Source organism: Anthonomus grandis, chromosome 18 (assembly GCF_022605725.1).
Source record: "Anthonomus grandis grandis chromosome 18, icAntGran1.3, whole genome shotgun sequence".
Taxonomy (NCBI): Eukaryota; Metazoa; Arthropoda; class Insecta; order Coleoptera; family Curculionidae; genus Anthonomus; species Anthonomus grandis.
Window position 1 is genome coordinate 11,996,142 of NC_065563.1, and position 22,773 is coordinate 12,018,914.

At 35.9% G+C, this 22,773-nt stretch overlaps 1 protein-coding gene across 2 annotated transcripts; it reads left to right on the top strand.

Moving 5' to 3' along the window:
* The first annotated feature begins 600 nt into the window (after positions 1–600).
* LOC126746888 (uncharacterized) lies at positions 601–22,628 on the top strand. 2 transcript variants are annotated; one of them, XM_050455288.1, is made up of 11 exons: positions 601–766; positions 1,969–2,508; positions 10,442–10,724; positions 10,784–10,971; positions 14,600–14,841; positions 19,528–19,666; positions 19,731–19,868; positions 19,929–20,123; positions 20,724–21,011; positions 22,084–22,173; positions 22,232–22,628. In XM_050455288.1, exons 2-11 carry the CDS (start codon positions 1,975–1,977, stop codon positions 22,409–22,411), a joined length of 2,277 nt encoding a protein of 758 aa, XP_050311245.1. In that variant the 5' UTR covers positions 601–766; positions 1,969–1,974; the 3' UTR covers positions 22,412–22,628. The 2 variants fall into 2 exon arrangements, with proteins under 2 accessions (XP_050311245.1, XP_050311246.1); XM_050455289.1 differs by having other exon boundaries at positions 22,087–22,173.
* The last annotated feature ends 145 nt before the right edge of the window (positions 22,629–22,773 follow it).

Here is a 22,773-nt window from a genome sequence, read left to right on the forward strand (position 1 = left end):
CTTTATTATCACAATAATTGCACTTAAATTAAGAGAGCTTAGAAATTTCTTACAGATGGAATGAAATCTCACTTAGTATCTTTTTAGTACAATTTTTATAGAAATTTGTACTAGTTTACCCGATAGGATCTGACGTCTCGCAACCCTCGCCCCTGACGTAATTAGCGTCAACGTCAAACGAAAAGTCACTTGTCAAACTCGCGCGGCATTTTGAAGATAATCTGGGTGGGGGGGGGGGGGGGGGGAGTTTGTTAATTAATTTTACTTATTTAGTGTATTTAAATATAATAAAAGGGCGTTTATAGTGTAAAAGAATGTGGTAAATTAGTGACAGTTTTGTGTGATACGCTGATGTTTGTTATAATATGCTTGCGCGGTTTGAAAAAAATGGTTAATAATAATAAAGCATTTATTTAGCATAATGCTACAAGGTTGCTGCTTCTAGGCACCCATACTGCATTAATTTAATATATTGTAAGTATTAGGACCTAGAAAGCCCTTGAAATGATTAATATTCAGCTAATGAAGGCATTAATTTTAAAATTGTCGTAATAAAATTCGTCGAGGTGGCTTTGCCCGATTTTTTTTCTCCGGTTGCCTAGCAACCGCGCAAAAGACAGTCGCGATGTTTGTCTAACAGAATAACCGTCAAAAAAGTGAATTTTCGTTCCGCATTAATTTAAGTTAAAAAATTAAAACTAATTTCTAGCTGTACGTTTCAAACTTTGTGTGAGTGTTTTGTAAGGATTCGACTCCTCCTCCTATTGTAAGTTGACATTTTTCATTAATTTCCTTATATATGGTGAGGGTGCATAACCTCAAAATGACGCGTCACGCAAGCGCTTTGGCCCTCAAGAACGAACCTCAGCAGTCTGTTTTATTTAAAATTTCGTTACTAGTCTACGTTAATTAATAGCAATAATTACTTTATTATCGGACTAGACTTAGAATTTTAACCTATGCAAGACATTTTGAGGTTAGGGCCTATACTTACTTATATACTACCTGATTCCAGGCAGTTAATTTAAGTCCCTTGCATAGCCTCAACTGCCTGGCATAAATAATTAATTAAAAACCACAAAATATAAACTACCCACACAAATTTACTTAGGTTTATATTTTGTGTAAATTGGGGCAGTTCAGTACTACATCTGTGACGTCAGCTCAACTGTCCGAACCGAAAACTCGTTAGCTTAGTTTACACCGCACCGGTAGGACCGATTAACTATTACCAAATTGTGGGTTTATTAAATAAAATTAGGTAAAGAGAGAAATATGGAGTGTGTTGTACCTACTTACATTCTACAAAGCTATAAAATTAGTGGGGCTGTTATAATAAATACTTATTTGTGCATAAAAGGGTAAAATTTTACCATAAAAATAATTTGTGAGGTTAACCTAACCTCGTTTCAAATTATTGAAATGTCAAAAAAGTGGCGCGTAATTCAAAAATAAAAGCAACAGGTGTTTACACCGTCACAAATTACCCCAATTAGGCTCAAAATTGCCTATACTAGAGACACGGTGTAAACGTATCGATTGCTTTGGAAATGGTCCAGGCAGTTGAAGTGGTTTTACTATTCCAAGCTGTTTTTCGGGACATGTATGAATTGCATGCCTCAACTGCCTGGAATAAAAAAATTATTTTTTCCTCTAATTTGAAGCAATTGAAAGGCCTTTTACTGTTTATATTTTAATTTTAAAGTTTTCACTTGAATAAAACACACAGGGTTAATTTAATCAAGAAAACTTCATCTAGGTTATGATTAGTGAACAACAAGACAAGATCCAACGTTGCCAAGATTACGTAAAACTTCTGCTAAACTGTTCAACCTTAAAATTTACTATCTCGAGCAGTTGAAGTGGTGAACTGGCTCAACTGCCTGAAATAAATTTTTTTCCAATATTCAGGCTAATGAAGCCGTAATTCGTTATAATTCCTAACCCAATTTTTTTTTGGGTAAAAAGCTGCAAATGGATCCGAACCGCCCCTCAGACCCCACCGCCGCCCCCAACAACCAACAGCAACAAAACGTGCACCTGCACATGCACCACATTTGCAACTGTCAGGGCGGCCTTTACCCGACCGCGGCCGCCGCCGCCGCCGCAGCTTACTACCCCACCACGGTGGGCTACCGCACGCCCTTGCCCTCGATCTTACCTTATCATCATCACACGTCGTCGGCGGCGGCGGCAGCGGTAGCCGCCCGCCCTTATTTGCAGCATTACCAGTACACGCAGTTCAACGTGGGCAGCCAGTACACGGTACCGATCGGGCACGTGTCGGGCAGCAGCAGCACTTCGGTGTACGCCTCAGGACCGGCCGCAGCCGCCGCCGCCGGTGCCAGCAGCACCATCGATTTGGTGTATGCGGGGGCGGCGGCGATCAAAGAGAAGCAACGCGGAGAGGAGGGCGGCGGCGGCGATTTGGAGAGGAGCAACGAGGTGCCGCCCGAGGGGTTCGATTTTGGACAGGTGACGCCGCCCGCGCACGAGTTACTTGTGACGGTAAGTTTGGGCAATGGGGAGGGGGGAGGGAGGGAGAAGGGAATTTATAGGCAGCATTATGTGCCGTTGTGTGTTGTCATAAAATAAGTAAATATTTTAGATACATGAGAGTGATAAGTTTTTAATTAAACGTGTTGAAATTAATGACGTTTGAACTGGACCGCCCTGTATAATACTTATTACAATCGTTTATCTAACACGCGACCGAGCTTATAGACAGCACTTTGTACCTTGTCATAAAATTTGAGGTAATGTGCAATTTTATTCCAGGCAGTTGGCAACTATGCGGTTCGCGATGCTGTCTATAGGCCCTCGAACTTGAACCTTGCTGTCATATTTCGGAGTAATATTTAATTTTATTTCAGGAATGCTTGTAGAACGCATTGTATTTAAAATGCTGTCTAGAACAATTATATACCGCACAATGAACCGCTATGTTGCCAACTGCCTGGCATAAATTACACATTACTCCTATAAATGATAACAATGATCAGAGGGTTCAATATGCTTTCCATAAGCTTTGTCTTGGTTTAGTTTCATTTTATTAAGAAGGCTTAAAGAAAGCATATCGTGTCACAATTGAAGCCTACACATTGAGGTTCGTAGTGCTGTTTACAAGCCTTGTTTTTGTCTAGGTGGAAGAAAAATTCTAAACAGCACAACGAACTGCGGTATTGCCAACTAAGATAACTTCTGGTCTCAACTGCCCGAAATTATTCATAATATATCCAAAATAAAAAAATACAGTCAAGGTTCAGTATGCTGTCTACAACCCTTCCCTTTTTAGGTAGGCGAGCTTGTAGACAGCACAACGTATTGCAGGATTCCCACAATGTTATGGAAGTTAAAATATGCTGATATTAATGCTTATAGACTGACACAATGTTACCAACTGCCTGGAATAAAATGAGATATTACCCTAAAGTGTTATAACAATGACCACGGGGTTCAATATGCTTTCCATAAGCTTTGTCGTGTCAGTTCGATGTTGCATAAAAGCTTGCAGACAACATAATGAACCGCAATGTTACCAGGGAAGAACCATAAAATGAACGGACATATTGAGGTTGAATCATGCCGCTGAAATGCTTATAGACAGCACAAGGAACCGCAGTATTGCCAACTGTCTGGATTTTTAACTTGTCACTGTTTTACTGCCGGAAATTTGAAGATTCGGCTCCTTGGAATATAAGGAGACTCAATATGCTTTTTACAAGCCTTTCTCTCTGATCAATTTCATGCTGTACATTATGCTACCTACAAACAGTCGTTCATGCTACAGAAATGCTTATAGACAGCATAATGAACCCCGTGCTGCCTGGAATAAAATTAGACGTTACGTTCAACGTGGTTTTTTAATAAGTTTCAGTTTTGTATGAAGGCTTGTAGACAGCACAACGAACTTGCGGATTCTTTCTCGTCACGTTGTGTTAATCCTACAGTATGTTGCATAAGAACGGGTTATAGACAGCATATTGAACTTTGGTTCTTGGAAAATGATTTATATTATTCCAGGCGGTTGAGTTATTTACAGCATGGTGCTGCTGCTGCAAAAAAAATGCTTGTAGACAGCATTATGAACTACGCCTGGCACGCTGCTATTCATAAAAATATAGCGGCACGACGTGCTTTCTTTAAATTCTCTTACCAAATTAATAAAACCAAGGAGGCTTGTAAAACAAATGTGTGTGGTGGTTCGATGTGCTGTCCACGAGCGTCCCTTTGATCTGATTGTATTTATTAACATTGTGGGAATTACAGTATGTTGTGCTCTCTATAAGAGACATAGATGCGACAAAGCTTACTGAGTTTATTGTCATATTTTTGAGAAATGTTTAATTTTATTCCAGGCAGTTGGCAACATTGCGATTTCTGTAGCATGATAATAATAATAATCTGCTTTATTGTTAAAAAAATAATAATAATGCTTGTAGAAAGTATTTTGATCCTTCGTGTGGCCATTGTTGTCATATCTTGACAGGGGGGCACTTATAAAAAGCACATTGAGCCTTGCAGCCATTGATGTCACATGTTATTCAGGTCTAAATATTATTCCCGGCAGTGGGGCAACGTTGCCGTTTGTTATGTTATCTCTAATCATTTCCGCAGGATATTGTGCATTTATTTGTATACCGTCTTTATGCAACATGTGACTAATGCGTCGCAATTTATGGAAGCATACTGAACTATAAGTCTCCATTGTTGTCACATTTCGGAGTGATGTCGTCATTGTCAAACTGTAGAAATGCTTGTAGACAGCACAACGAACCGCGACATTGGCATCTATCTAGATTTTTCAAATTGTCACGGTCTTACTTCCTAGAATAAATTAATATTATAAAATGAATTATTATTCTAGGAAGTAAGACTTCGAAAATCTAGTTAGATGCCAATATTGCGGTTCGTTGTGCTGTCTATAATAAGCATTTCTACAGTTTGACAATGATGACATCACTTTGGAATATGACAAACCTAGAATTGTCATAAAGCATTTTGAACCTTCATGTGTTCATTCATTTGAAGTAATGGTTGCTAGTATTTCTTAATATTGTCGTAATCCAGTTGTGCTGTCTACAAATCATGCAATATGACTTGTACTAAGCCCTATGGCCATAAACTCTAATGTCGGTTCGTTGTGCTGTTTATAAGCATCGGCATCAGTCAGGGGGGCTTGTTGAAAACCCTTTGAACCGTATCTGGATATCATGTTAACATTGTTGAAATCTTGCGGTACGTTGTGCTGCCTATATGCTCTATATGCCGCGGTGTTGCCAGTTACACTACGATTGTCTTTAAAATTTAATTATTTCCAATTTTGGTCATGTGAATAATTTTTATTATTCCATGCACTTGAGTGTTCGTTGTGCTGTTTATAGGCTTTATTGTATCATGGGACCGCGATACAAAAAATAGTTTTTTAATGGCACGATATGCTTTGTTTAATTATCTTACACAATAGACTAAGGGTCGGTATTATAAAACTATTTTGACAGATAACTTGTGTGGAATAACGTCACATGTCACAGTTAACTTCAGAATGTAAATAATTTTGAATATCACCTAACACTGACAAAGTTTCTGTTCCTCGACATATAGATGGCGGTAAGAAACAAAATTACCGGACTGTCAAGTATCTGATATGTCATGTAAAATGCCACCATTTACATGACAGAGAGCCGCTTCTTTTTGGGAGTTTTCGCACGACCTCGGGACTCGGCGGACAATTGTGCTCATAACTTTGATTCTATTCGGGCTAGAGAAGTGATGTTTACCTTTTTATAATCTAGAAATATGAGGCTACAACTTGATTGTTTACAGATTTTCATTTGTTTTTTTGGTTAAGGACCAGGACGCCTTCAAAATCAAAATAATTTTTTTGTCCAATTTTTTCAATAGGAATTCGCTGCAGGTCGCAACGGTTCTTTGAATGTTATGAAACTTCACGGATCGATTAGAGCTTACGCGAGACAGTGCGGTATGGTTTTTGGTTATTCTCAGTGTACGGGAAGTGTTTTTTTTTAACGTTCAAAGTTTTAGACATGTGTGATCTTCTAGCTCCTCTGACGGTTTAACAGTTGTTTTCTGGAAATAATGACTCACAGAAGATATGTTCGCCTTATCGAGGACTACAATTTTTATTAAGGACTTTTTTCGAAAAAATTTTTTTTTTTGGGAAAAAATCAAAAAAATCCAAAAAAAAAGTTTTTTCGGGATAAAATTTTTATGGTGCAAAATTTATAAAAAATTCATTAGGATTAATTAAACGTACACTCTTTCCGAATAAAACGGCGTATTAAGTTTAACGCCATCATTTATACAGGGTGAGCAGTGCTCAGTCAAAAATACCCATTTTCACACTTTTTTTTTGCCAGCCTTAATAACTTTTCAGTGGCGCCCCCTAGAGCCAAATGGCTTATGGGCAGTTTGTAGCGTGTGATAAGCAGAATGTTTTGCAATTTCAACCGTACTTCTAAGTAAAACCGTTTTTGAGTTATGAATTTTTTAACATTTTTTGACTTTGGAAATTAATTGTGAGCCTCCTGTAAGTTATAGATAAACCAAAACCAATCGAGCAGATGCGCCGTTTATTTTACTATAACATACTAAAATTTCATTTTTTCGCTACTTTTACAAGTACCCTAAGAGTAATTTTTTTTCAAAAAAGTCCAAGCACGAAAAATCACCCTGCACACTCACGAATTCCCAAAGCCACCCATGGCCGCGTCTCCATGGCAACGAAAACGCCCGCAAAAAGACCCTTTTTATAATCGAAATTTAACTAGTAAAATCGATTGGAATCGGTCCAGAATTGATGCTAAACTGTTCCTAAGGCTTTATACTGTTTTTCCATATACAAATCATAGGGTAAAAACCGTTTTTTATACCCAAAAACATCGTCTGAAAATGGTCGTTTTTGACGTCTACGCGCGATTTTAATGGCGGCCATTTTAACAACATGGCGTCAAAGTGGATGAATCGGCGACTCGGACTTGCTTCCTAATTTCATGGATAAAATGCTTAAAATAGCTCAGAACTTCCTGAAATTGGTACGGAATTATTCTAAAGACTCTGGAGAATCCGAATATGTGCATATCTTTTACCAAATCGGGCTCTTTTAGCCGTGATAATTCGGCAAAGTTTTGACGTTTTAGAATTTGCCGTGTATTATTATTCATGCGACACAGTGGTTCATACAAGGCATTTTGCTGGACAAAAATTACAACACAGTGGGTCCTAATGATAAAAAAAAATATAATCGGGATTTAATATGAATTATTATTTTATGTGGAATTTTTTAACTTTTTTGTTACTTGCCCGATTTGAATGAAATTTGATATCTGGGGTTTATTTAGAAACTAATTATTAATTATTAACAAATTTTTGAATATTGAGTTTTAAGGTCAAGTGACTGTTAAAACTTCTTTCCTATGGGTCCGATTTCAGTAAAACTCGGTATTTGAGGTTTATTTAGGATAAGATTTTTCAATTTTTGCAAAATTTTTAAAAATATTCTGCATACACTGATAAAATTATTCAAAAAACGACCTCAAATGCCTGTGAAAAAATAAGAATTTTGTAGCTTTAAGTGCCTAGAATGAATGAAAAACCCGTGAAAAACTAAGAGATTGCTTTAACTATTTAAAATTTAAATAAAATGACTTCAAATGCCCGGTAGAAATAAATAATTTAACAGCTTTAAGTGCCTGAAATTTGTTTCTCAATTGCTTCAGCTGCTTAGCATTAAAAATAAATGACTTAAAATGCCTAGAAAAACGATAAATCTAATGGGCACGAGTGTCTAAAATTAATTAAAAAACGACTTGGAAGGCCTGTGAAAAACTAAGAAATTGCTTTATAAAATTCAAATAAAATGACTTCGAATGCCTGGTAGAACTGACAAATTTAACAGCTTTAAGTGCCTGAAATTTGTGTTTAAATTCCTTTAACTGCGTAGAATTGAAAGAAAATGACTTCGAATGCCTGAAAAAACCGATAAACCTAAAGGCTTTAATTAATAGACATAAAGACTTGGAATGCCTGGCAGAAATAAAAAAATTAATGGCTTTAAATGCCTGTGAAAAGATAAGAAATTGCTTCAATTGCTTAGGTGAAATGACTTTAAAACACCTGAAACAAAAATGAAATTGAACCATTTGACAGCTTTGGACCTACTTTTAAATAAGTCTGCATGGCTAATAAATTTCTTTTTATATGTTATGGTAACAAAATTGCCAAACGAAATTTACAATGTGCTTTTTATCGGCGTAATTATGTTTTTACGTCAAGTCAGAGACAACCAAATTTTGGTCAAGTGCTACAGTCATATTAAATATTAAAACATACTTAAATTCGAGCGGATTTCTTATCACATCATGGTCCTGTGAAGCACGATTAAAATTATTATTAATATTCCCTTGATAGGGCTTTTTAAAGGCCTATAGGAATGGTCTACCAAAGTTAATAAATGAGTTGACTTCTTACAGGCAATTAAGTCAAGCGATTCTTCTTCTCCAAAGACGTCAAATGCCTGGAAGAAATTATTGATTTCTTACAGGCAGTTGATCCCAAAGTTTCTTGTCTTCTTCTTCTTCTTCTTCTTCTTCTTTTTCATCTTCTCCAAAGACCTCAAATGCCTGGAAGAAATTTATTGACTCTCTTACAGGCAGTTAGATCAAAGGTTTCTTTTGTTCTTCTTCTTCTTCTTCAAAGACGTCAAATGCCTGGAATTTTATCCAAATAATTTTGCAGTGGTATATGATATTTAGAAGACCCAGTAAGCATAGATCGACGTAGTTTTTAGTGGAACCCTTCATATATGTATTTTTCGGACTGTATTTGCCTCAATAAATTGAGTCAATATATAACGTGATAAATGGAGCTATACAATATAGACTCTTCAAAATTAAGGAAAACCGCATTTCGTACATGCAAATCACAAAACAATTTTATCACTAAACGGAGCTCTTGATTTTATCTTTTCCAAAAAATGTACTTTTTTTGGCTAATAGATTTAATTAAAGAAAAGATAACTAAAATAATTACTAGGGTCATTAGTGTAAAATTATTATTAATATTAGCTTGATAGCACTTTTTAAAGGCCCAGGAATGGTCTACCAAAGTTAATAAATGAGTTGACTTGTTACAGGCAATTGAGTCAAACGAATCTTCCTCTTCTTCTTCTTCTTCAAAGACGTCAAATGCCTGGAAGAAATCATTGATTTCTTACAGGCAGTTGATCCCAAAGTTTCTTGTCTTCTTCTTCTTCTTCTTCTTCTTCAACAAATACGTCAAATACATGTTAGCACAACACGATTCTATTTGGTGGTATGTCGGTATGCCGACGCTGCAGATTCGGTTTTTTTTATAAAAATGTATAGGCAATCGGACCACGATCAGTTTGACGCCAACATATTTTGTTAAATTTGTTAATTAATATACCGGTTTATTGAAAATAGTGTGTTTTTCTGGGTGAAAATAAATTCAATCTTACATACATGAAAACAAAAATTTCTTTAAACAGTTTAGTCGGACGATTTTTCTTGTTCTTCTATTTCAAGGACATTAAATGCCTGGAAGAAATTATTGACTTCTTACAGGCAATTGAGGAAAACGTTTCTTCTCTTTCTCTTCTTCTTCTTTAAAGTTGTCAAAAATCTAGAAGAAATTATTGATTTCTTACAGGCAGTAACAGAAACATATCTTTTTTTCCTCTTCTTCTTCTTCCCAAGAACGTCAAATGCCCGAGGAAATATTCATATTTCTTGGAGGTGTTTTTTCACATTTCCCAAGTCGTTTTGATCACTTTTGAAGTTATTTCGGAAGATTTCCAGAAGTCACTGTTGGATTCTTCTATAGGCAGTCTAAACCATTTCATCGAGGTGATTTTCCAGTGATGAATGAGGCGATTTTTCACATTCCTTTTGTTGAACGACTTCCAGGCTTGATAGCTGCTCTTCGAATGCATTTAGAGAATTTGAGAGACTCTACTAAAAAGTTATTTGAGGCTTTACTAAATGTAGAGCTATCGGCCAAAGAGTTTGATGTTAAGGCATACTTGAAGCAACTTCTCAACTATTGATAGCGCAATAACCGTAGACTCAAAGCTTTCTACTGATCAAAATTAAGGAAAATTTCTACTGGTCCCAACTGATCAATCATCTTCGAGAGGCTCTTTTTCTAGAAGTGTAGAATCTACTAAAAACACGAAACATTGATCTTTTGACAGTGGCACATGGCCCTAGGAAGAAATGGGTCGTTTACAGTTAAGTTGGACGGTTAAAGTTAAACGTAACTTTTGAAAAGGCCCTAAGAAAACTTGTAACAAAAATATGCGTCGTGTCCACAATCCTCCTTCTGACCTGACATTTCTTATGTCTTATGTCAATGTAATAATTGCTTTGAGTGCACCTAAGGAAAAAATCGTCTCTTCTAGGACGCGTCGGACAGTAGCGCGCATCATGAAAACTTCATAAAATTCCTGGAACGCAGTTGCCTGACGGCGGAACAGATCGCCTACCGGAACCGGAACCGACCCTGTTTCCGGAACATCCAGAACCTGTGCATCCGCACCCGATCGGAAATACTGAAACCGTGCACCACCATTTCCAATATACACTCGCAGGGGATCCCGTGGGCCACCAAGGACTTTATTTACGCCTTTGTACGACTGACGAACTGCTGGCACATCCTCAAGGGATATTGGGAGAACCGTGACGGTACATCTTCTCTCTCTCTCTCTGTTTTCAATTGAATAAGACAAACTGTCCATTTTTAGGGTTAAGTTTGGGTAAAATAGAGAAAGAGCTCACCCCCGAGTTCCGGTCCTGCTACATGCGCTGGGAGAAGGAGTCGATGGAGTTGGCCGGGGAGTTGGCCAAGATCTTTTACAATTTGGACACGAATTTGAACACGGCCAGTTCGGGGGCGGGGGTGTATGCCGCCAACAATATGATTCCGCCCCAGGTACGTATACATATAAAGAGGTGGGAAGGAGAATTGATATTTATTAGGTAAAGTCCAGTTCAGAGATCTATTAGAATCTTTGATATGTCGCAGATGCCGCAGTAACTAGTCCGTGCGCCTATGTCGTATTTATTGTCGCATGATATACATGTTTAAATGGAAAAATTTTCTATTGTTTATCTATGAAATCATTTTAAATATATGTAAAACCCCATGTTTTATAGTATTTTTTATTTTTCTTTCGAAAATGTCAATTTTTAGAAAGAAAATAATATCACAAGAAAATAATATAAAAAATTTGACCGCGGACTAAAATCCAAGCATCTTACAAAATATTTTAAACACTCCCAGCACTCACAGACTTGTCACTTCTTTTTAGCCAGTCTATTAAACAAAGATAAAACATCAGAGTTCTGGCGATTCCTACTTTAGGCTGTGCTAGTAATTGTGTATCTCTCTCTATCCCACTGATTTTGAGAATTACGGGGCCGTATCCAGATAAATTTATGGGCTGTTTTTGTATTACTTTTGACGTATTTTTAAAGAAATCTTTAAGGATGGGTCTATCACCTTTAATAGTTGGAAGGGAGGTCATTATTATTTGATGGGTTTTGCTGGTTCCCCTTTTATGAAAGTGGTGAATTTAGAATTTGGCCTGTATTCGTCCAAATTTTTTGCAGTTTTTACTGTGAGGAAGTGAGTTTTTTTATTTGTGTTTGTGGATTTGTTTTAGTATTATAACTTCTTCCATCATTCTCTGGGAAAAACCCTTTTTTGCTATAGTAAGAAAAACACTGTTTTTATTAAGAAAATAAGTCTAAAATTTTGTCTTTTACAGCTTACTTCCTTCTGTTGTCGCAGTTGAGGATCCAATTTCGTGTTTGTCTAGGAATTTTTTTTGACGAAGAAATTTACAACAAAAATCAAATTTTTTTCTTACTTAATAATAACCACAGATATTTTTTCAAGAAGGAAAATGTCAAAATTTTGCAATTATTGATTTATGGATTATTCTGAAGATTTTTTTAATATTTTTTAAAGAAATGACTAAAATCCACTAGCTAAAAGCCCAGAACATTGAAATTTCATCCCAGGAGTGCCTGTGCGAAAAAAAACATTTGTCCCTTATTGGCACCCCAATATTTTAAATTTTTTAAAATCAATATTTTTTCAATTATTGATTTATGGCCATCTCTTTTCTGAAGAAATGATTGGAATTTATTCATTAAATGTCAAGACAATTGAATTTTCATTCCAGGAGTGCCTGTAAAAAATAAAATAATTTGTCCTTTATTGACACAATAATATCTTGAGTTCTAGTAGTCAAGATTTTGAAATTATTGATTTATGGACTGCTCTGAAGGGTTTTTTAGACTTTTCTGAAGAAACTGTTGAAATTCATTTACTAAAAGTCAAAAAATTGGATTTTTTGTTCCAGGAGTGCCTGTAAGAAAAAAAATAATTTGTTTCTTATTGGCCCGCCAATATCTTGAATTCTAGTAGTAAAAATTTCGTTATTATTGATTTATTGACTACTTTGAAGACTTTCCTAGTCTTTTCTATAAAAATAACTAAAATTTAATAACTAAAAGTCGGAAGAAAACGGACATTTTATTCCAGAAGGAAAAAATTTGTCTCTTATTGGCATCTTACTTATACCTTGAGTTCTAACAGTCAAAATTTTCCCGTTATTGATTTATGAACTACTTTAAAGGTTTTTTTTATTCTTTTTTGAAGAAATGACTAGAATCCATTTATTAAGAGCCAAGAAAATTGCATTTTTATTCCAGGGTTGGCTGTAAAAGACAAAATAATTTGTTTCTGGTTAGTACCCTAGTTTCTTAGGGTTCTATTGATTTAATTTTGAAATGAATGAGTTATGACTACTCTGAAGGCTTTTTTAGTTTTTGTTAAAGAACTTACTAAAATCCATTTTATAAAAGTCAAGTAATTGGAATTTTTATTTCAGGAGTGCCTGTAAAAACATAATAATTTGTCAACATTTATATGAAATAAAAGTATACTTATCTCATTCCTTTATGAGCTAGATAGAGATAAACTTATGTGTCAAAAAGATATTGATCCATTTTAATATTCAAACGTTTTTTCATAAATAATAGAGTGTTTATGGGTAAAAAAATTGAATGGGTTTATAGAAAACGACAGTCAACTGATCAAAAATTAGCAAGTCCCTATCACGAATTTTGTTCCAATCTTATCTTTTGGCTCATTGACAACATGCAGCAATATATGCCCTTCAGCGACACAATAAAGACTGCTTCTTCCTTCATTCTCTGGAAAAAAGTCCCTTTTTTGCCATAGTAAGAACACCCTATTTTTATTAATTAAACAAGTTAGCAAAGCAAACTGTTTCCTTCCTTAATGGAAAAAACTGCTAAAGAACAAAGGCAAAAAAACAGAATTTAGAAAATTGTATTAATTTTTTGGGATTCAGATTCAAAAGACTGGTTAAATTTATAAAAGTATTTAGTATCCTCAGTGTAGTTTTAGGATTCAGTATACTTAAAATGTAGTGTCTTGTATAAGATTTTTAGTTTTTAGTATAAGCATTTATCTTTGTTAATTTTCACCTAATCTCTCCTATTATGCACAATAACTAAATATGAGGCAAACAAATTAATAAATATTACATTCAGGATGTAAAGTGTGTTTTTTACAAGTAAAACTTGTGTCTTTTAAACGCATAAGTTATAGACCGCTAGATGATTTTTAATGTAAAAGTTTATTTTAAAAAAATATACTTCCACTTTTCTGACTACATAATTACTTTTTATCAAAAGAGATTGGTACGAAATATAGAGATGGGGGTTTTCACGAGTATATTATTATAATAATATATCATAATATGTATTAATTAAAAAAAAAACAATAATAAAGGACATTGAATATGGCAGCCAAAATCCCCATTAATAATCACCACCAAGTAAAAATAAATCTCAATACCCAAAAAAAGGAAATATATAAAATTTGAAGACAAACCAAAACATTTTACTCTTTTGTGTCAAACAGTAAATATTTAATGCCTTAATACACAGAATAAATGGGCCTAAGTAATTCGTACCACCTATTCTCTCATCACTTGTTATAAACACCCCACTGATGGCGCTAAAAACTAAACTTATTAAATTAAAATTTTTGGTTAAACTTATTTTACGTACTTAAATCTTATAGTTAAATTAAATATTATTTTGCTATCAACTATCTTCAATTTCTAACTTAATAAAACTAAACCCAAAAATCCCGAATAATAAAGTTTTAAATACAAATACATTTTAAGGCCGGACCTGTGCAACTTTTCACGATTGACTGGCTCCGACTGAGGTCAGGCATCTAACAAAATAGTACGTGGGCGCATTTAGTAAAATTTTACGAATCAAATTTATAAATTCTGAGCTTAAAAATGCTTAAAACATTTATTTATTTAATGAAATGATTAAATATCACTTAGAATATAACTTTATGACTCCATTTACATAAAATTTTCCGATTTAAACATGCATGTCATGGGACAATACAAGCAACACCGGCACACGGACTATTCGCGGCACATCAAAGATTCTAATAGATCTCTGAACTGAACTATACTCTTGACTTGACGTCTATATAGATAAACTTGATGAAGAGCAGCGCCTCGGAGGGCACCATTAAGAATAAGCAGCAGCAGCAAACGGGAGGAAACGACGCAGGCAACGGCGCAGCGGCCAAGAACGTCAGAGGGATTCTCCATTTGCCGGGCAACGGTGGGGGAGCCACCGTTGCCGAAACGGTCGATCAGGCGAATCAGACTTACGCCGGGGATTTTTGTCATAACGACGAGGAGTACGACTCGGAGGGCGAGCGGACCAGACGGTAAGAAAATTAATTTGTTCATCTCCTTTATTATATCCATCCTTATTTTAATTTCAAAGGTGTGAAATGTGTGGAGGGAAATATTGATTTTTTACAGGCAGTTGAGTCAAACGTTTCTTCTATTTTTCTTCTTCTTCAAAGACGTCAAATGCCTGGAAGAAATTATTGCTTTCTTACAGGCAGTTGAATCAATGGTTTCTTTTGTTCTTCCTCTTCTTCTTCTTCTCCAATACATGATTTTTGCCATAATATTTTAGGACAAACTGTTAGATGTTTGGAAATATTTTGCGATTCATGCGCAGGCCAAAATAAGAATTACACCATTATACGCCTCTTACATCATATGGTGCATAAAGAAGGTAGGTTTGATAAAATCAAAATTACATTTACAATTCGCGGGCACTCGTACTTAGAGTGCGACAAAGACTTTGCTCTCATCAAACAGAAAACATGAGTTGAAGTTCCGTGCCAATGGGTCGAGGTTTTTTAAAAGTGCTGTAGGGTGAAACCAATGCCATTTAATGTTGTTGAGTGTACTACAGATATTTTCCATGCATGGACATTGCCAATAAAAGAACTATTGACTGTCTTACAGGCAGTTAGATCAAAGGTTTCTTTTGTTCTTCTTCTTCTTCTTCTCCAAAAACGTCAAATGTCTGGAAGAAATTATTGATATCTTACAGGCAGTTGATCCCAAAGTTTCTTGTTTTCTTCTTCTTCTTCTCTAAAGACGTCAAATGCCTGGAAGAAATTATTGACTCTCTTACAGGCACTTAGATCAAAGGTTTCTTGTCTTCTTCTTCTTCTTCTTTTTCTTCTTCTCCAAAAACGTCAAATGCCTGGAAGAAATTATTGACTTCTTACAGGCAGTTGAATTAAATGTTTCTTTTCTCCTTCTTCTTTTTCAAAGACGTCAAATGCCTGGAATTTTATCCAAATAATTTTGAAGTGGTGTATGATGTTTAGAAGACCCAGTAAGTATAGATCGACGTAGTTTTTAGCGGAACCCTTCATATATGTATGTAAGAAGGAGCAATAAATAAAAATAAAAAAATAAACTGCTTCACCAACGATCTATTTTAAAAAGAAGGTTATACAAGCCAACTTGCTAATGCGTACAATACGACGTACCGTCTCAATCTGATTTTTCTTAATCTAGCATGCCTTAAACTTAAAAGTCCCTATATCATATTACAGACTAAACATAAACAAAGACATCTAAAGCTAAAAGGTCAAAAACTATAAATCTTTCAATAAAAGTTCGTCAGCACATCACTTGAATACCCACTAGAAAATCCAAATAGAGGTTCTTTTGTCGTTTCTTTTGCCTGCTTGACGCCCAAATTCTATGAAATGCTCACATGTATTTTTCTGACTTAGTTCTTCACTCAGTACTTGCCTCAATAAATTGAGTCAATATATAACGTGATACATGGAGCTATACAATAGACTCTTAAAAATGAAGGAAAACCGCATTTCATATATTCAAATCACTAACAGATTTAATTAAAGAAAAGATAATTAAAATAATTACTAGGGTCAATGGCTATTACGACAGGAGAAGACATTAGTGTAAAATTATTATTAATATTAGCTTGATAGGGCTTTTTAAAGGCCTAGGAACGGTCTACCGAAGTTAATAAATGAGTTGACTTCTTACAGGCAGTTGAGTCAAACGTTTCTTCTCTTCTTCTTCTTCTTCTTTTTCTTCTTCTCCAAAGACCTCAAATGCCTGGAAGAAATTATTGACTCTCTTACAGGCAGTTAGATCAAAGGTTTCTTTTGTTCTTCTTCTTCTTCTTCTTCTTCTCTAAAGACCTCAAATGCCTGGAAGAAATTATTGACTTTCTTACAAGCGGTTGAACCAAACGTTTTTTCCCGTTTGTTCCTTCACAAACAGGTTAACTAACTATTCGAAAAAATGCAAGTGGACTGTACAATTTAATGTAGGTATCGCCCTTTATAGCCGAGAATAAACAACCTTACACCTTACTAGTGGCAGCCATTAGTACATCCATACTTATTGCTAATGTTCCTGTTTTGCGCCACACATTGCGCACGCGCAGTTGCCACGTTGAGCGGAAATGCCCTTGAATTACTATAGATACTCTTTTTATTCTTCTTCTTTTTCTTCTTCTTCTTCTAAGACGTCAAATGGGTGGAAAAAATTATTGACTCCTTACAGGCAATTAATTCAAAGGTTTCTTTTGTTCTTCTTCTTCTGATTAGTTCCCTGAAGCAACTGATGAAGAAGTACTATCGTCTGCTAATTCCAAGTTATCGTTGTTTAATGGCCATCATGGAAATCTTCCATTTTTTTCCACATATTTCCGTGCACGTCTACCGACTTTTAACCAAATGTCACCAAAATAAACTTGTTCCAACGCCCATTGTTTAGGTACCGAACTTTTGAAGGTCATTGTTGATTTATTCGAGGCAGTCGGAGCCACTTTTTGGCGATTTTCCAGAGACAAACGACGTCATTTTTCACACATTCCAGGCTGGATAATTGTTGTTCTAATAATACCTTGAGTGAATTTGAGAATGGGGTCCATATTTTCCCAAATTCTGTCTGGAAGAAATTATTGATTTCGTACAGGCAGTTTGGGTGCTTCTTCTTCTTCTTTCTTCTACTTAATCATTTCCTTCTTCTGCTACTTCTTCTTCTTCTTATTGTCATTTCTATTCCTATTCCTGTTCTTGTTCTTCTTCTTCTCCCTTTTCTACTTCTCATTCTCGTTTGTTTTCCCATTTCTATTCTTATACCTATACCTGTTCTTGTTCTTCTCTTTCTATTCCTTTTTCTTCAAAGACCTCAAATGCCTGGAAGAAATTATTGATTTCTTACAGGCAGTTACGTAAAACATATTCTTCTTCTTCTTCTTCTTCTTCAAGAACATCAAACACCCAAGGAATTATTTGAAAAGAATGATGATCAATTGAAGTTATTTCGGAAATTTTCCTTGCCAACTGAAATATTCCAAAAGTCCACTGTTGGATTCTTCTAGACAGTCCAAACCCCATTTATTGGCGAGTTTCCAGAAGCAATTTTTCACATTCCCTTAAGAGTGCTTGGACGACTTCCAGGCTTGATTGAACTGCTCTTCGAATGCACTTAGAGAATTTCAGAACTCTACCAATATAAACTAAAGTTATTTGAGGATTCTAGACTTAGTAGATCTAGAGTTGTCGGCCAAAGAGTTTGATGTTAAGGGTTCTGGTCAGATGAAGGCACCAATGACACCCAAAGTTTAGAATGGTGCAACTCATTCTCAGCGATTGAAATGTCTGGAAGGAATTATTGATTTCTTACAGGCAGTTGAGGCCAAAGTTTCTTCTCTTTTTCTTCTTCTTCTTCTCTTTCTAAAGAAGTCAAATGCCTGGAAGAAATGATTGATTTCTTACAGGCAGTTGAGGCCAAAATTTCTTCTCTTCTTCTTCTTCTTCTTCTTCTTCTCTTTCTAAAGAAGTCAAATGCCTGGAAGAAATTATTGATTTCTTACAGGCAGTTGAGGCCAAAGTTTCTTCTCTTCTTCTTCTTCTTCTTCTCTTTCTAAAGACGTCAAATGCCTGGAAGAAATTATTGATTTCTTACAGGCAGTTGAGGCCAAAGTTTCTTCTCTTCTTCTTCTTCTTCTTCTTCTTCTTCTTCTTCTTCTTCTTCTTCTTCTTCTTCTCTTTCTTTCTAAGGAAGTCAAATGCCTGGAAGAAATTATTGATTTCTTACAGGCAGTTAAGGCCAAAGTTTCTTCTCTTCTTCTTCTTCTTCTTCTCTTTCTTTCTAAGGAAGTCAAATCCCTGGAAGAAATTATTGATTTCTTACAAGCAGTTGAGGTCAAAGTTTCTTCTTCTTCTTCTTCTCTTTCTTTCTAAGGAAGTCAAATGCCTGGAAGAAATTATTGATTTCTTCCAGGCAGTTGAGGCCAAAGTTTCTTCTCTTCTTCTTCTTCTTCTTCTCTTTCTTTCTAAGGAAGTCAAATGCCTGGAAGAAATTATTGATTTCTTACAGGCAGTTGAGGCCAAAGTTTCTTCTCTTCTTCTTCTTCTTCTTCTCTTTCTTTCTAAGGAAGTCAAATGCCTGGAAGAAATTATTGATTTCTTCCAGGCAGTTGAGGCCAAAGTTTCTTCTCTTCTTCTTCTTCTTCTTCTCTTTCTTTCTAAGGAAGTCAAATGCCTGGAAGAAATTATTGATTTCTTACAGGCAGTTGAGGCCAAAGTTTCTTCTCTTCTTCTTCTTCTTCTTCTCTTTCTAAAGACGTCAAATGCCTGGAAGAAATTATTGATTTCTTACAGGCAGTTGAGGCCAAAGTTTCTTCTCTTCTTCTTCTTCTTCTCTTTCTTTCTGAGGAAGTCAAATGCCTGGAAGAAATTATTTAAGAAAAGTTTCTTCTCTTCTTCTTCTTCTTCTTCTTCTTCTTCTCTTTCTTTCTAACGAAGTCAAAGTTTTTTCTTTTCTAATTCTTAATTTTCTTCTTCTTTTGCTAATTCTTTTTCTTCTTTCCTTCTCTTTCTTTTCCTCTTCCTCTCCTTCTTTCTCTTTCTCTTTCTCTTTCTCTTCCTCTTCCTCTTCCTCTTCTTCTTCTTCGTCTTCCGCTGCTCTGTCAATATTCCCTACAACGTGTCACCAACGTTGCCAAATGTTCGAGACTTTTTTAACTAACTATTCATTTTAACGTGAATACGCAGGGTCTATATGAAACCGGGCAGTTACAGCGTGCCGAAAAAAGGTTTAGAAGCGGCAACGTCGTCGGTCGGGGGTGCGGTGGGGGGCAGCAACAGCCCCCGCGCCATTGAGTTTTTGGAAACGGCTCAGAACGTTAATAAGGCAAGGGTTGCTTCAATTTGATGACCTTGAGCTTGACCTTGACATTTTTTTTTTCGATAAGTAGGCCCGGGAAACGGTTAGCGAGCGCTATTGGGCGAACATTCAGCTGTCGAACGTCACCAAGAAGGCTGAACAACAGCAGCAACAACAACAGCAGAAAGAATATCATATTTTAGAGGAGGAAATGGAAGAGGAGGCCAGGGTCGGTGACTAGACGATGGTGAATTTGGAAACGTTTTGATTTTTGAATTTATCGTTTTAGTTGAACCTTTCCGCGCATATTAACGTGCACGAGTGGCTGATCAACAGTAATTTCGGGGATTTTGGCGAGGCGAAGTCGCCGCACGCGCATCAGGAGTTGAAATCGTTTTACCTGGATAGCGTTTATGACAGTTTGCCGCAGCTCGATAGTCCCGTGTCTGGAGATGGAAATGGGGCTGCCGTTACGTTGCTGCAAGTGAGATATTCGATGTTTTTTTTTTTGATAAATTGTAATTTTGTCTTGAAAATTGATTGGTGAGGTCAAAATTTTGATATGTCCAACCGGTTTCTCAAAAAACCCAACTTTCTTAATACTTAAAATAACTTTATCGAGTGACATCTCTTTTCTAGCTACTTTTGTCCCAAAAATCGACTGGTGAAGTCAAAATTTTGATATCTCCAACCGTTTTCCCAAAATCTCCAACTTTCTTAATACTTAAAATAACCTTATCGAGTGACACCTCTTTTCTAGCTAATTTTGTCCCAAAAATCGATTGGTCAAGTCAAAATTTTGAAATTTCCAACCGTTTTCTCAAAAAATCCAACTTTCTTAATAATTAAAATAACCCTATCGAGTGACACCTCTTTTCTAGCTAATTTTGTCCCAAAAATTGATTGGTCAAGTCAAAATCTGGATATCTCGAACCGTTTTCCCAAAATCTCCAACTTTCTTAATACTTAAAATAACCGTATCGAGTGACACCTCTTTTCTAGCTAATTTTTTCCCAAAAATCGATAAATGAAGTCAAAATTTCGAAATCCCTAACCGTTCTCCCAAAAAACACTATTTTTCTAGCGTACAAAATCGATGCAAGTCCCCTCTAAGCTGGTGAACGTGCAAAAACAAACGCCGATCGGTAGCGCGGGTCGTTTGATCCGTAAACAGCAGCAGCAGCAGCAGCAGAAGGCGTCGTCGGGCGGCGCCGCGACGGCGTTGCCGATGATGGAGATGGCGCCGCGACGCCTTTTGAACCCGTACGAGTTGAAGGGCGGCGGGTTGACGGAGGCGGCGCAGTGCGTCCTGGAGAATTTGGTGGGGAGTCTGAAGGGTCACGTGTTGGGACCGTTGGCCCTCGATGGAGAGGTAAATAATTTAAAAAAATAAATTAATTGACTCTTCTAGCTAATTTTCTCTCATAAATCGATTGACGAAGTCAAAATTTGGATATCTCCAACCGGTTTCCCAAAATCTCCAACTTTCTTAATACTTAAAATAAAGTAGTCGAGTGACACCTCGTTTTTTGCTAATTTTTACTCAAAAATCGACTGGTCAAGTCAAAATCTGGATATCTCCAACCGTTTTCCCCAAAAAACCCAACTTTCTTAATTCTTAAAATAACCTTGTCAAGTGACACCTCTTTTCTTGCTAATTTTTACTCACAAATCGACTGGTGAAGTCAAAATCTGGATATCTCCAACCGTTTTCCCAAAAAATCCAACTTTCTTAATTCTCAAAATAACCTTGTCGAGTGACACCTCTTTTCTAGCTAATTTTTGCTCAAAAATCGACTGGTCAAGTCAAAATCTGGATATATCCAACCGTTTTTCCAAAAAATCCAACTTTCTTATTTATGAAAATAACTTTATCGAGTGACACCTTTTTTCTAGCTACTTTTTGCTCAAAAATCGACTGGTGAAGTCAAAATCTGGATATCTCCAACCGGTTTCCCAAAAAATCCAACTTTCTTAATTCTCAAAATAACCTTGTCGCGTGACACCTCTTTTCTAGCTAATTTTTGCTCAAAAATCGACTGGTCAAGTCAAAATCTGGATATCTCCAACCGTTTCTCCAAAAAATCCAACTTTCTTATTTATGAAAATAACTTTATCGAGTGACACCTCTTTTCTAGCTACTTTTTGCTCAAAAATCGACTGGTCAAGTCAAAATCTGGATATCTCCAACCGTTTTCCCAAAAAACCCAACTTTCTTAATTCTTAAAATAACCTTGTCAAGTGACACCTCTTTTCTTGCTAATTTTTACTCACAAATCGACTGGTCAAGTCAAAATCTGGATATATCCAACCGTTTCTCCAAAAAATCCAACTTTCTTAATTCTCAAAATAACCTTGTCGAGTGACACCTCTTTTCTTGCTAATTTTTACTCAAAAATCGACTGGTGAAATCAAATTTTGAAAATCTCGACTTTTTTTCCCAGAAGGACCTTGAAAAGATCTTGCAAAAGATTAAAAACCTGGAATACTCGTACGTCAACGAAGTCGTAAGGGACCTCCGCTACTTCATCAAGGTACAGTGATGTTGAATAAAAAAAACAAAAATGAATACATTTGGAGCATTTTTTTTAGATATGGGAAGAGATCGATATTCACAACGTGGGTTGGTTCTCGCAAAAGTTGGACATTTTACTGGTGGAGAACTTCTCGCCCTTTGATTTTAGCGGGATCGCGGGCCTCTTGAACGAAATTGTCGGCCCGTTAAAGCATAACGTTTTGACGTTATTTGGCAACGACTGCGACCCGTTTTAGTCGAAATGTTGTTTTAACGTTTTCTTTGTTAATTAGTTGCGAATGTGTTTGCCTATTTAAAGAGATATTTTAAGAAATAATTACCAAAAAAAAAATGTTCCTGTATGTTATGCTATTAACGTTAAAACTTGCTTGTTTGTTATTACATTTAAAAAAAAATTGTTTCTTATTGTTAAGGTTCTATTTTGTAAAAGTTAATAAAAATTATTTTTGTAATGATGACGTGTGTCATTTAGGATGCGATGCCACGCCCAAAAAATTTTGACTACTTCGCGTTTTCTTTTGTTTTATCAGTTTTGATGTTTAATCGTTTTTGAGCATAACAATTGCCAATTATCTCTCAAAGGCGTATTATTTTATTA